Genomic DNA, 13,909 nt, shown 5'->3' on the forward strand with positions numbered 1-13,909 from the left:
TCCAGCGCTGGTCCAGCACCAGTGTTCCACCAACGGCCACAGGAGTGGGAGACAACGACGACAGTTGCTATGGGCACAGCCCAACATTCCATGCCTGGGGAAGCCAGGGGAGCCAGGGGAGCCAGGGGACACAAACAGGGATGGGGCACCTTGGCCTCTTTTACTTCTGCTGCTGCGAGGTTGCCCTGAGGACCTGCCCACTGGGCCATTTCATGCTAGACCTGTGGAAAGGGCAAAGCAGTGCAGGGAGAGCCCTGGGTCTTCTGCGTGCTTCTCTGGAAGGTGCCTCCAGCTGAACAGGAGCCTGGCTCTGTCAAAGGGCCCGTAGCACATTGTCTGCACTGGAGAAGCAGAAGGATCCTGGCCCTGGCTCTGCTCCAGCTGCGAGAGGAGCAAGAGCCTGCCAGTCGTTCAGTGGAGAGGCAGCTCCACAGCTTTCTCTCAAAGTGGAAGCATTCATCCAGCCCCCTTTATAAACTGTCTGATGCCTAATGATGTCTCTTGATGTTTTCCCGCCTTTGAGCTGAGCAGCCTCTCACCTCAACCGTCATTCCCTGAAACTTGGAGAAACAGGGTGTTTTTCAGGGGAATTGATGGGGACACTCCACCAGCAATTCCCTAGCAAACATTTAATGCAGAATTCCTTTTTTCTTTCTTGCAGCTCCCTTGCAGAAATGAGATGTTACTCTCAATAGGCTGGGAGACTAGCACGAACAGAATTACTTTTTCACACGAATGGCCTTCCCACTTGTTTTACTACTTAGGTCCCAGATAGGGCAAAACAGAGCCTGTTTTACTGCTTTCCTGCCTAATGTTAGGCAAAAGCAAATCTTGCTTCCTTCCCAGCCTGCTTGTTGCACACACACACACACACACACACACACACACACACAGACACACACACACAGAGCAACAAAGCCAGGGGGCAGCTGTAACAAGGCCCACTGCAAAGCAGATGCTTTGGAGGCTCCAAATGCCACCTGCAGTGGCTCCGTCAGACAAGAGCAAGCTTGCGTCAGCATCCCAGAACCAGCCTGGTAGTTCCCCCCTCCCTCATCTCGTCTCCATTCTCCCCAGCCCCTGCTCCCAAGACCTTGCCAGGCCATGCCATTTGCTGGGCTCGATAAAAGGAGCGAGTTTCCTGCTCCTTTGGTGTAAATACCAAAGGTGTGAGAAGTGAGAGGATAATGTTCACTCCCGTTTTGCTTGATCTAAGGAGCTTGGTCGAGGCCCAGAGCAGGAGGCTGGTCTTTGAAAGGGAAACTGAAAGTGAGCTGCTGGTTTCTTGGGAGTGCATGTGGATGTTAATTTTATAGAATGGCAGAGGTTGGAAAAGTCCTTGAAGGTGGCCAAGTCCATCTGTCCAGCAAAATGGAACAAAGCTATGTTGCTTGTGGACCAAAAGTACTACAAGCCCCAGCTTTTATCCCCTCCAAGTAGAATGAGACAAGCCCACTCATATAGATCCGATTCATTGAATTAAACCAAGGCTCCCTTTCATTCCAAGCTGAGATTTTTAGGAATCCAAGGATGAAAGCCCATCATTATTTCACTGGCACAATGGGGAGACACCTTTGGAAGTCCTGCCAGCTGTGCAAGGGGCTGGGCCTGTGGGAGGATGCATGTGCCCAGATTCTTCTCAGGGCCAATACCGTGTTTGCAGCAGCAAACAAATGGGACAGACATTGCTTGAGTGATTTCATACAGACAAAAAGACCAAATGGAACAAACTTTGCTTTAATGAGAAAGACAGATTTTGTCTTAATGAAAGCAAGATATTAACAAAAGATGGAGCTTAACGAGCAACGCTAAACCTCTTACATTGACCGATAATAACCTAACAGTAATAATCTAATAAGCTAATAATGGACCAAACCCCTTCCGTTGACGGATAATAATCTAACAAGGTAATAATCTAATCTAATAATCTAACAATAAAAATATCATAACCTAATAACCTAAGAATCGAATAATCAAATAATCTAATCACAATAATAATCTAATAATCCTAATAACCCTTTAAGTAAGCTAATGAATCTGAAGTAACAAATTGAGAAATGTCTATCTAGTCAACTAAATTGAAGAATAAACAATCCTAATAAACTACTGAAAAACCAATCTGATTTCTATCTAGAGCCATTTGGCAGATAATTCTTGTGAGGCCCGGACAAGCGGCAGGGTTAATTTGGTCTTTTCTTCTTGGGGAGAGGCCCTGCTTCCTTCCGTGGGCGAAGGCTTCTCCGATGTGCGTCCCTTTCCTTGACGGTTTCAAACACCCTGGAAGACAGGAAACAAACCATCCATTGTTAATTCAATACACCCCATTAAACCGAGCTCCAAGATTTCCATGTCTCCGTGAATTTCTGTCTTTTCTGGCTGTGGCACCTCTGTAAATTGATCAGAAGCATAAATCTGATCTTTCTGGTTGCAGTTCCTTCAAACGTCTTCCTCCTTTTGCTTCATCTTATTTTTGATTTGGTCAGCACCATCAAAGCAAGCTTTGGTCTCCCTATTCCTACTTGCGTTCGAATTGTGTCTTGGTGGGGCACGGCAAGGTTTCCCTGGGAACGCTGGGCTTTAACCAAGCTCTTTGGGGTGCAAGTGGCTTGTAAGGCTTTGCACGGCGGTGAGAGGCGATCCTGCGAGTGCCCTCAGCTTCCCCCGTGGTGCCTTTGAACACGGTCAGCCTGTTTTAGTCCAAAGGCGCAGGCTTTGAGCAGAAAGAGGTAGAACTTGCGCACCGTTTGCACTGGCCGCAGGGAAAGGGGCCTCCCGCCAAATGGGGTGGCTGGGGCGCTTGGCAGCAGGGACACTCCGCGTTGCGGGCCCTCTTGCGGCTTCTCTTCCCTGTCTCCCCATTCTCCTTTCTGGGAGGGCTTTTGCTCCTCTTTGGTTCGCTCACAGTCTGGAAATCAAAGAATCCTTATCAATTTTTCCTTCCTCTCACAAAGCTGGAAATCAGAGCATCCAGCGCCAAAATCCATGGGCCTAAGCAAATTCCTCCCAAGCCTAAAGAGCTGGGAAAACAGCTGGATTTGGGGGCAGGCTGCAGCGCAATGCAAACACAGCACTTGGAGGAAAAAACGCCTCCTTTCTACGGCCTGAAGGGGTGGGATCAATACGTGCCTATCTACAGTTCTGCATTTCTTAATTGTACCTCTGTGCCTAGCATCTATTTACCCCTAGTTTTTCTCCCTGTCTAGGGAATGGCTTTTAAATTCAGCCAAATTCATAAAGACACACGGCTACCCAGTTTCTACTGCCCAAACTCATCTCTTTCTCTCTCTCTCTGTGAAGCAAATTCTGGTTTGTCAGTAAGGAAAGTTTTAGCAGAGCCACAGCACGGGCAGCTCCTTTTTGGGGAGTCGACTGGCATGCTACAAAAGGTCCCTGAACATCTGCAGAATCTCCACGAGCGCAGCCAGCATTACTGATGTTAGCAAGCAGTGGGGAATGAAGGATCTGATTGGAATCAGGGAGGGTACCAGCTCTTGAGAAAGCAGTCAGTAGAGCGTCCAAGCCCAGTTTGGTGACAGTGCTGCTTTCTTGGGTCGAAGTTATGCTCCATAAGAGCATAAGAGCAGCAGCACAAACAAGGCCTGGGCAGCATCTGCTGCGCCTTTCCAGTGGATGGGACAATGTGATCCTGGCAGAGCAGTGTCTCACAGGCTTGCCAGCAGGTTTGGTCCCCTTCTCCCTGTTTCTCCACCCTCCGGGCTTGTCTTGATTTTCTTCCCACTCACCTGAGCAAGACTTTTGGCAAGTTTATATTCTTTTTTCCAGGTGTAGTAGTAGTCCACACACTGGGCCACAGTCTTGCTCTGAATCTGTTGGGAAGAGAAAAAGAAGGACTCTAAAATGGCCATCCTGTAGGGTGCATTGGAGAAAAAGCAGAGTTCTGGAGTCACCTAGGAAGCAAAATCACGGCGTAAATTGAGTAGGGTGTAAAATGAAGTAAATAGCGGGTAAAAGAGGCATTATGCAGTGTGTATTATACAGTGTATTACGCTATGTGGGAACGCATGCGATGCAGAGATCAACAACAAATCCGTGTAGCACAGTTTTTCTTTCCCCCATTCACTCCAGCTCTCCCAACACAGTGTGTTGCGGAAGCATCGGCGCACCTAGGAGACCAAATCTGACAGAAGAAGCCTTTGTCTTTGGAAAGAGCTTGGAGGAAAGGGCCTTTGAGGCAGAATCAGCCCTTTCTTGCAGGCCTTTAATATCCCGTTTCATTATTATGTTATTCTTCTTGGGATTTGAGAAGAGAGAGAGAGAGACTGGATTCCAGTATTTGGTAGCAGAAATAATCAACATTTCCTCCTGATGATCTGCTAGTTTAAAACAATGTCCTATGGCTTTACCTGCTTCTGGATGAGATGAAAATCCTTGCCATAGGTGTGAAAAGCCTTTTCGAAGGACTCCTTCTCCTCAGGTGTCCATTTGTCAGAGTCTGGCAAGAAAAGCAGCAGGTCAATTGATGCCTCCATCCACTTGCAGTAGATGCCACTGGCTGCCAAAACAAAATTGGCGCCATCCACCATTCACCTGCGTACATGTCTGCTCCCTTGGGAATAATGGAGACAGGAGCAGGCATTCTCCAGGGGGGAAAAAAAACCCCAAAACAACCCCAGGGAAAACTGCAATGCAAGCTGAAGGGGGAGATGCTGCTGCTTTCCCCTGCCCCAGGCAAGAGGAGGCCTTGTGGTGGCGTTATTAGTTGAAGCACAAATGCTTGCCATGGCAATTAAGGGGACGGCAGGCAGTATCTGTCAGTGAAGGAACAAGCTGTGCTTGGCTTACCTGTGTAATGATAATCAGCCAAGGGGTGGCCTTGAGGTGTGGGAGGCCCCCCTGAGAGCAACATGTCCAGAGCCTCCTGCAAGATCAAAGGGAAAAAGGCTTTAGCTTCCCCGCCATAGAAAGGAGCCAACAAACCATCAACGCCGCTACCTTTCAGCTACTTTGCCTCTTCAGGGGTTCAGCCCGCTGGATCTCCTATGGGTTCAACACTGGGGGTTGCTCCCAAACCTTCCTTTTTACTGCCCAAGCCTTTGATCCCACTTGCCAAAGCGTGGCATGTTGCTCACCACCTCAATGCTTCTCCTGAAGCCAGAATTGCCTGCGCTCACTGAGGCTTGTGGGGATTTCCCCTCAGTTCCCCGCAGAATGTGTTAGAGCACACAGATGTGCGGGAGATCGACAAGGGAGCAGGCTGTGGGAGCTGCCAGCAGCGCCTCCAGGAGAGATATTCTCCCTGCTCAAGCCATTTGGGCTCGCCTCTGCTGTAGCTGGAGGAGACACAGCGGGCAGCAAGTTCTCCACTCCTTGTTAGCCCCCCTTCTTCAAAGAGCAGCCAGGAGTGGCTATCCCAGTGCCCAGGCCTTAGGAATTCCCTGTCCGCTCTTCTGGGCACCCAAAGAGCCGCTTCTTACCGGAAGGCTGCCGCGTGCCTGGTGCAGGCAGTGCAGGGCCAGCTCCAGGTTAGCCGCTGGCCCGGAAACGCCACGGGCGCTGGCCATGTCCAAGAGCTGTCTTACTGCAAGCACAACACAAACCCACTGAAAGTCAGGCTTGAAGGAAGAAAGGGGAAAGGCTGCAATACAAGGGAGAAGGAAAGCGCAAGAGCTAAAGACAGCCAAGCGGCTGGAGAGCATGGAAAGGATAGCAAAGAAAGGGGCAGCTGAACCAAGGGCCCACGTAGTGCTGGCTCTCCCTTGAAAGCAGCCTTTGGAATAAGAGGCAGGGGCCAATCTCTCCCCTTCCAGTGGCCAATGCCCCTGACCGGTAGGGAGAGGCGGCAAGTTGTTCTTTTTCCCGCTCTGCTGCAAGAATGGAGCATTCCCCTTGCCTCTAACACTCCCATGGGAGAAGATGGGTGAGACAAGGAGAGATGCAGAGCATGCCAAAAGCTGCCTTTTACCAACAAAAAGGAGCATTTGACACGCCGAGGTATCTCAGGGCTGGAAGAAAAGCTTGGCAGCTACCTCTGTCAGGTTTTCCCATGTCAGAGTCATCTTCCTCCAAAGGCTTCCAGACCAGGGATGCATGCTCTTCCTCCTCACTCGCTGCTGTGGTCTGCAGCTCGGGGAGCTCAGCCTGAAAGTCACTGCCAACCCTGATGTGTCTAAAGGGCAAAGGGAGTGGAGGGGAGAAGGGCAAGTGGTCAAGAGACACATGCCACGGACAGGCTTGAAGCAATCCCAGCCCAACTGTGGAATGACAGGTCTCCTCCTCGCCATTCCTCAGCTTTGCCGCTCTTTAATCCCTAGGGCAAAACTCACGGTCCAGTGTGGGCTCTTGCTTTCCTTTTCATTGTGCCTCTCCTTTGCACCTGGAAGAGAGCAAAACAATGGCCCAGATAAAAAGAATTCAGCCAAGATGTGTCGCTAGCCTTCCTTCTCCTCCTCGTCGTCATTGCAAAGCACAAGCTCCTGCGTCCCAGCTCCCCTCAATTTGGTGCAATTGCTGGGTTTTTCACGTGGAACTTGCGAGGCAGGAGCCTGTGGCAGCCTGCAGTGTCCTCAAGAGGGGAAGACTGAGGGACAGGCAGTCTTGCCTTCAGGCTTGCCTTCAGTCTTGGGGCCAGTGAGAAGAGCCAAGAGGATGGCACGGAAGTTGTGCCAGGGAAGGCTTAGCTTGGATAGGAGGACCAGGTTCTTCAGCCAGAGGGTGGTTGGGCACTGGCACAGCCTCCCCAGGGAAGGGGTCACAACACCAGGCCTGACAGAGCTGAAAAATGGACATTTGGCCATTGCTCTGGGGCACAGGGTGCGATTCTTGAAGCTGTCCTGGGCGGGGCCAGGAGCCAGACTCAACTTTGTGGGTGCCTTGCAAGCCAGAAAGTTCTGCCATACTGTGACTGTGTTGTTGAGAAGGACCACTCCAGGCGGCCCCATTTCACAGCTGCCTCTGACCATGAGGCAGAGGCAGCCCTAGAGGCATTGAAAATCATAGACAAATTGATCCCAATATCTCCATAGAGATAAGAGGATCTATCCTCTATCATTCATCTACAGAGATGCAATGCAGGTAGAAAAAAAAGAATCTAGAAAGATACTAAAAGCTAATGTCAGTGTAAATGATGAAAGTATGTAAGAATGGCTGAAACCAGGCCATTTTTGTAAGTGAAAGCCAAGTATTGGAGGACCGTGTCTGTCTTCTGCTTGGTGGGACAGCCAAGTGGAGCCTCCTGCCGTTCTCTTAGTGGTTTGGGGGCAAACGGGGATTTTCTTACCTTTGCCAGTGCCAAAGTAGTGTGGGGATGCCTGCTGGCAGACGAGATCAGGATGTCTACAAGGAGGCCAGATCTGGCACTGAGGCTAGAAGGTGGCTGGTCAGGGGCAGCCCAGGAGCAGATCCTGCAGCTGCTGCTCCAGCGCTGGTCCAGCACCAGTGTTCCACCAACGGCCACAGGAGTGGGAGACAACGACGACAGTTGCTATGGGCACAGCCCAACATTCCATGCCTGGGGGAGCCAGGGGAGCCAGGGGAGCCAGGGGACACAAACAGGGATGGGGCACCTTGGCCTCTTTTACTTCTGCTGCTGCAAGGTTGCCCTGAGGACCTGCCCACTGGGCCATTTCTCGCTAGACCTGTGGACAGGGCAAAGCAGTGCAGGGAGAGCCCTGGGTCTTCTGCGTGCTTCTCTGGAAGGTGCCTCCAGCTGAACAGGAGCCTGGCTCTGTCAAAGGGCCCGTAGCACATTGTCTGCACTGGAGAAGCAGAAGGATCCTGGCCCTGGCTCTGCTCCAGCTGCGAGAGGAGCAAGAGCCTGCCAGTCGTTCAGTGGAGAGGCAGCTCCACAGCTTTCTCTCAAAGTGGAAGCATTCATCCAGCCCCCTTTATAAACTGTCTGATGCCTAATGATGTCTCTTGATGTTTTCCCGCCTTTGAGCTGAGCAGCCTCTCACCTCAACCGTCATTCCCTGAAACTTGGAGAAACAGGGTGTTTTTCAGGGGAATTGATGGGGACACTCCACCAGCAATTCCCTAGCAAACATTTAATGCAGAATTCTTTTTTTCTTTCTTGCAGCTCCCTTGCAGAAATGAGTTGTTACTCTCAAAAGGCTGGGAGACTAGCACAAACAGAATTACTTTTTCACACGAATGGCCTTCCCACTTGTTTTACTACTTAGGTCCCAGATAGGGCGAAACAGAGCCTGTTTTACTGCTTTCCTGCCTAATGTTAGGCAAAAGCAAATCTTGCTTCCTTCCCAGCCTGCTTGTTGCACACACACACACACACACACACACACACACACACACAGACACACACACACAGAGCAACAAAGCCAGGGGGCAGCTGTAACAAGGCCCACTGCAAAGCAGATGCTTTGGAGGCTCCAAATGCCACCTGCAGTGGCTCCGTCAGACAAGAGCAAGCTTGCGTCAGCATCCCAGAACCAGCCTGGTAGTTCCCCCCTCCCTCATCTCGTCTCCATTCTCCCCAGCCCCTGCTCCCAAGACCTTGCCAGGCCATGCCATTTGCTGGGCTCGATAAAAGGAGCGAGTTTCCTGCTCCTTTGGTGTAAATACCAAAGGTGTGAGAAGTGAGAGGATAATGTTCACTCCCGTTTTGCTTGATCTAAGGAGCTTGGTCGAGGCCCAGAGCAGGAGGCTGGTCTTTGAAAGGGAAACTGAAAGTGAGCTGCTGGTTTCTTGGGAATGCATGTGGATGTTAATTTTATAGAATGGCAGAGGTTGGAAAAGTCCTTGAAGGTGGCCAAGTCCATCTGTCCAGCAAAATGGAACAAAGCTATGTTGCTTGTGGACCAAAAGTACTACAAGCCCCAGCTTTTATCCCCTCCAAGTAGAATGAGACAAGCCCACTCATATAGATCCGATTCATTGAATTAAACCAAGGCTTCCTTTTCATTCCAAGCTGAGATTTTTAGGAATCCAAGGATGAAAGCCCATCATTATTTCACTGGCACAATGGGGAGACACCTTTGGAGGTCCTGCCAGCTGTGCAAGGGGCTGGGCCTGTGGGAGGATGCACGTGCCCAGATTCTTCTCAGGGCCAATACCGTGTTTGCAACAGCAAACAAATGGGACAGACATTGCTTGAGTGATTTCATACAGACAAAAAGACCAAATGGAACAAACTTTGCTTTAATGAGAAAGACAGATTTTGTCTTAATGAAAGCAAGATATTAACAAAAGATGGAGCTTAACGAGCAACGCTAAACCTCTTACATTGACCGATAATAACCTAACAGTAATAATCTAATAAGCTAATAATGGACCAAACCCCTTCCGTTGACGGATAATAATCTAACAAGGTAATAATCTAATCTAATAATCTAACAATAAAAATATCATAACCTAATAACCTAAGAATCGAATAATCAAATTATCTAATCACAATAATAATCTAATAATCCTAATAACCCTTTAAGAAAGCTAATGAATCTGAAGTAACAAATTGAGAAATGTCTATCTAGTCAACTAAATTGAAGAATAAACAATCCTAATAAACTACTGAAAAAGCAATCTGATTTCTATCTAGAGCCATTTGGCAGATAATTCTTGTGAGGCCCGGACAAGCGGCAGGGTTAATTTGGTCTTTTCTTCTTGGGGAGAGGCCCTGCTTCCTTCCGTGGGCGAAGGCTTCTCCGATGTGCGTTCCTTTCCTTGACGGTTTCAAACACCCTGGAAGACAGGAAACAAACCATCCATTGTTAATTCAATACACCCCATTAAACCAAGCTCCAAGATTTCCATGTCTCCGTGAATTTCTGTCTTTTCTGGCTGTGGCACCTCTGTAAATTGATCAGAAGCATAAATCTGATCTTTTTGGTTGCAGTTCCTTCAAACGTCTTCCTCCTTTTGCTTCATCTTATTTTTGATTTGATCGGCACCATCAAAGCAAGCTTTGGTCTCCCTGTTCCTACTTGTGTTCGAATTGTGTCTTGGTGGGGCACGGCAAGGTTTCCCTGGGAACGCTGGGCTTTAACCAAGCTCTTTGGGGTGCAAGTGCATTGTAAGGCTTTGCACGGCGGTGAGAGGCGATCCTGCGAGTGCCCTCAGCTTCCCCCGTGGTGCCTTTGAACACGGTCAGCCTGTTTTAGTCCAAAGGCGCAGGCTTTGAGAAGAAAGAGGTAGAACTTGCGCACCGCTTGCACTGGCCGCAGGGAAAGGGGCCTCCCGCCAAATGGGGTGGCTGGGGCGCTTGGCAGCAGGGACACTCCGCGTTGCGGGCCCTCTTGCGGCTTCTCTTCCCTGTCTCCCCATTCTCCTTTCTGGGAGGGCTTTGGCTCCTCTTTGGTTCGCTCACAGTCTGGAAATCAAAGAATCCTTATCAATTTTTCCTTCCTCTCACAAAGCTGGAAATCAGAGCATCCAGCGCCAAAATCCATGGGCCTAAGCAAATTCCTCCCAAGCCTAAAGAGCTGGGAAAACAGCTGGATTTGGGGGCAGGCTGCAGCGCAATGCAAACACAGCACTTGGAGGAAAAAACGCCTCCTTTCTACGGCCTGAAGGGGTGGGATCAATACGTGCCTATCTATAGTTCTCCATTTCTTAATTGTACCTCTCTGCCTAGCATCTATTTACCCCTAGTTCTCCTCCCTGTCTAGGGAATGGCTTTTAAATTCAGCCAAATTCATAAAGACACACGGCTACCCAGTTTCTACTGCCCAAACTAATCTCTTTCTCTCTCTCTCTCTGTGAAGCAAATTCTGGTTTGTCAGTAAGGAAAGTTTTAGCAGAGCCACAGCATGGGCAGCTCCTTTTTGGGGAGTCCATTGGCATGCTACAAAAGGTCCCTGAACATCTGCAGAATCTCCACGAGCGCAGCCAGCATTACTGATGTTAGCAAGCAGTGGGGAATGAAGGATCTGATTGGAATCAGGAAGGGTACCAGCTCTTGAGAAAGCAGTCAGTAGAGCGTCCAAGCCCAGTTTGGTGACAGTGCTGCTTTCTTGGGTCAAAGTTATGCTCCATAAGAGCATAAGAGCAGCAGCACCAACAAGGCCTGGGCAGCATCTGCTGCGCCTTTCCAGTGGATGGGACAATGTGATCCTGGCAGAGCAGTGTCTCACAGGCTTGCCAGCAGGTTTGGTCCCCTTCTCCCAGTTTCTCCACCCTCCGGGCTTATCTTGATTTTCTTCCCACTCACCTGAGCAAGACTTTTGGCAAGTTTATATTCTTTTTTCCAGGTGTAGTAGTAGTCCACACACTGGGCCACAGTCTTGCTCTGAATCTGTTGGGAAGAGAAAAAGAAGGACTCTAAAATGGCCATCCTGTAGGGTGCATTGGAGAAAAAGCAGAGTTCTGGAGTCACCTAGGAAGCAAAATCACGGCGTAAATTGAGTAGGGTGTAAAATGAAGTAAATAGGGGGTAAAAGAGGCATTATGCAGTGTGTATTATACAGTGTATTACGCTATGTGGGAATGCATGCGATGCAGAGATCAACAACAAATCTGTGTAGCACAGTTTTTCTTTCCCCCATTCACTCCAGCTCTCCCAACACAGTGTGTTGCGGAAGCATCAGCGCACCTAGGAGACCAAATCTGACAGAAGAAGCCTTTGTCTTTGGAAAGAGCTTGGAGGAAAGGGCCTTTGAGGCAGAATCAGCCCTTTCTTGCAGGCCTTTGATATCCCGTTTCATTATTATGTTATTCTTCTTGGGATTTGAGAAGAGAGAGAGAGAGACTGGATTCCAGTATTTGGTAGCAGAAATAATCAACATTTCCTCCTGATGATCTGCTAGTTTAAAACAATGTCCTATGGCCTTACCTGCTTCTGGATGAGATGAAAATCCTTGCCATAGGTGTGAAAAGCCTTTTCGAAGGACTCCTTCTCCTCAGGTGTCCATTTGTCAGAGTCTGGCAAGAAAAGCAGCAGGTCAATTGATGCCTCCATCCACTTGCAGTAGATGCCACTGGCTGCCAAAACAAAATTGGCGCCATCCACCATTCACCTGCGTACATGTCTGCTCCCTTGGGAATAATGGAGACAGGAGCAGGCATTCTCCAGGCGGGAAAAAAAACCCAAAACAACCCCAGGGAAAACTGCCAGGCAAGCTGAAGGGGGAGATGCTGCTGCTTTCCCCTGCCCCAGGCAAGAGGAGGCCTTGTGGTGGCGTTATTAGTTGAAGCACAAATGCTTGCCATGGCAATTAAGGGGACGGCAGGCAGTATCTGTCAGTGAAGGAACAAGCTGTGCTTGGCTTACCTGTGTAATGATAATCAGCCAAGGGGTGGCCTTGAGGTGTGGGAGGCCCCCCTGAGAGCAACATGTCCAGAGCCTCCTGCAAGATCAAAGGGAAAAAGGCTTTAGCTTCCCCGCCATAGAAAGGAGCCAACAAACCATCAACGCCGCTACCTTTCAGCTACTTTGCCTCTTCAGGGGTTCAGCCCGCTGGATCTCCTATGGGTTCAACACTGGGGGTTGCTCCCAAACCTTCCTTTTTACTGCCCAAGCCTTTGATCCCACTTGCCAAAGCGTGGCATGTTGCTCACCACCTCAATGCTTCTCCTGAAGCCAGAATTGCCTGCGCTCACTGAGGCTTGTGGGGATTTCCCCTCAGTTCCCCGCAGAATGTGTTAGAGCACACAGATGTGCGGGAGATCGACAAGGGAGCAGGCTGTGGGAGCTGCCAGCAGCGCCTCCAGGAGAGATATTCTCCCTGCTCAAGCCATTTGGGCTCGCCTCTGCTGTAGCTGGAGGAGACACAGCGGGCAGCAAGTTCTCCACTCCTTGTTAGCCCCCCTTCTTCAAAGAGCAGCCAGGAGTGGCTATCCCAGTGCCCAGGCCTTAGGAATTCCCTGTCCGCTCTTCTGGGCACCCAAAGAGCCGCTTCTTACCGGAAGGCTGCCGCGTGCCTGGTGCAGGCAGTGCAGGGCCAGCTCCAGGTTAGCCGCTGGCCCGGAAACGCCACGGGCGCTGGCCATGTCCAAGAGCTGTCTTACTGCAAGCACAACACAAACCCACTGAAAGTCAGGCTTGAAGCAAGAAAGGGGAAAGGCTGCAATACAAGGGAGAAGGAAAGCGCAAGAGCTAAAGACAGCCAAGCGGCTGGAGAGCATGGAAAGGATAGCAAAGAAAGGGGCAGCTGAACCAAGGGCCCACGTAGTGCTGGCTCTCCCTTGAAAGCAGCCTTTGGAATAAGAGGCAGGGGCCAATCTCTCCCCTTCCAGTGGCCAATGCCCCTGACCGGTAGGGAGAGGCGGCAAGTTGTTCTTTTTCCCGCTCTGCTGCAAGAATGGAGCATTCTCCTTGCCTCTAACACTCCCATGGGAGAAGATGGGTGAGACAAGGAGAGATGCAGAGCATGCCAAAAGCTGCCTTTTACCAACAAAAAGGAGCATTTGACACGCCGAGGTATCTCAGGGCTGGAAGAAAAGCTTGGCAGCTACCTCTGTCAGGTTTTCCCATGTCAGAGTCATCTTCCTCCAAAGGCTTCCAGACCAGGGATGCATGCTCTTCCTCCTCACTCGCTGCTGTGGTCTGCAGCTCGGGGAGCTCAGCCTGAAAGTCACTGCCAACCCTGATGTGTCTAAAGGGCAAAGGGAGTGGAGGGGAGAAGGGCAAGTGGTCAAGAGACACATGCCACGGACAGGCTTGAAGCAATCCCAGCCCAACTGTGGAATGACAGGTCTCCTCCTCGCCATTCCTCAGCTTTGCCGCTCTTTAATCCCTAGGGCAAAACTCACGGTCCAGTGTGGGCTCTTGCTTTCCTTTTCATTGTGCCTCTCCTTTGCACCTGGAAGAGAGCAAAACAATGGCCCAGATAAAAAGAATTCAGCCAAGATGTGTCGCTAGCCTTCCTTCTCCTCCTCGTCGTCATTGCAAAGCACAAGCTCCTGCGTCCCAGCTCCCCTCAATTTGGTGCAATTGCTGGGTTTTTCACGTGGAACTTGCGAGGCAGGAGCCTGTGGCAGCCTGCAGTGTCCTCAAGAG

The 13,909-nt window shown here is 50.2% G+C and overlaps 2 protein-coding genes and 1 long non-coding RNA gene across 3 annotated transcripts in view; 1 reads left to right on the forward strand and 2 right to left on the reverse strand.

Moving 5' to 3' along the window:
• Positions 1-13,909, forward strand: part of LOC111941366 (uncharacterized) — a 298,151-nt gene that overhangs the window by 161,124 nt on the left and 123,118 nt on the right. The gene's annotated exons all lie outside the window — the stretch shown is intronic.
• LOC111944565 (zinc finger protein 541-like) lies at positions 1,722-7,925 on the reverse strand. The gene is made up of 11 exons (XM_086868250.1): positions 7,914-7,925; positions 7,576-7,755; positions 7,238-7,441; positions 6,285-6,334; positions 5,988-6,127; positions 5,436-5,539; positions 4,804-4,879; positions 4,365-4,453; positions 3,744-3,827; positions 2,742-2,905; positions 1,722-2,277 (listed from the first exon to the last, which is right to left on the reverse strand). The coding sequence occupies exons 1-11, from the start codon at positions 7,923-7,925 to the stop codon at positions 2,181-2,183; spliced, it is 1,200 nt and encodes a 399-aa protein (XP_086724376.1). The 3' UTR covers positions 1,722-2,180.
• LOC147648482 (zinc finger protein 541-like) lies at positions 9,558-13,796 on the reverse strand. The gene is made up of 8 exons (XM_086868251.1): positions 13,663-13,796; positions 13,327-13,505; positions 12,814-12,917; positions 12,182-12,257; positions 11,744-11,832; positions 11,123-11,206; positions 10,119-10,282; positions 9,558-9,654 (listed from the first exon to the last, which is right to left on the reverse strand). Exons 1-8 carry the CDS (start codon positions 13,794-13,796, stop codon positions 9,558-9,560), a joined length of 927 nt encoding a protein of 308 aa, XP_086724377.1.

Source organism: Cyanistes caeruleus, chromosome Z (assembly GCF_971803275.1).
Source record: "Cyanistes caeruleus chromosome Z, bCyaCae1.hap1.1, whole genome shotgun sequence".
In the NCBI taxonomy this organism is placed as follows: Eukaryota; Metazoa; Chordata; class Aves; order Passeriformes; family Paridae; genus Cyanistes; species Cyanistes caeruleus.

Excerpts from the sequence above, each read along its gene's own strand:
- LOC111944565 (XM_086868250.1), bottom strand. Across the intron at positions 3,828-4,364 it reads TTCATCTCATCCAGAAGCAG|ATTCAGAGCAAGACTGTGGC; the intron begins GTAAAGCCATAG and ends TCTTCCCAACAG. Across the intron at positions 2,906-3,743 it reads TTGCCAAAAGTCTTGCTCAG|ACTGTGAGCGAACCAAAGAG; the intron begins GTGAGTGGGAAG and ends TTTGATTTCCAG.
- LOC147648482 (XM_086868251.1), bottom strand. The coding sequence starts at position 13,796 with ATGACGACGAGGAGGAGAAGGAAGGCTAGCGACACATCTTGGCTGAAT. Across the intron at positions 11,207-11,743 it reads TTCATCTCATCCAGAAGCAG|ATTCAGAGCAAGACTGTGGC; the intron begins GTAAGGCCATAG and ends TCTTCCCAACAG. Across the intron at positions 9,655-10,118 it reads CCCTGCGGCCAGTGCAAGCG|GGTGTTTGAAACCGTCAAGG; the intron begins GTGCGCAAGTTC and ends CCTGTCTTCCAG.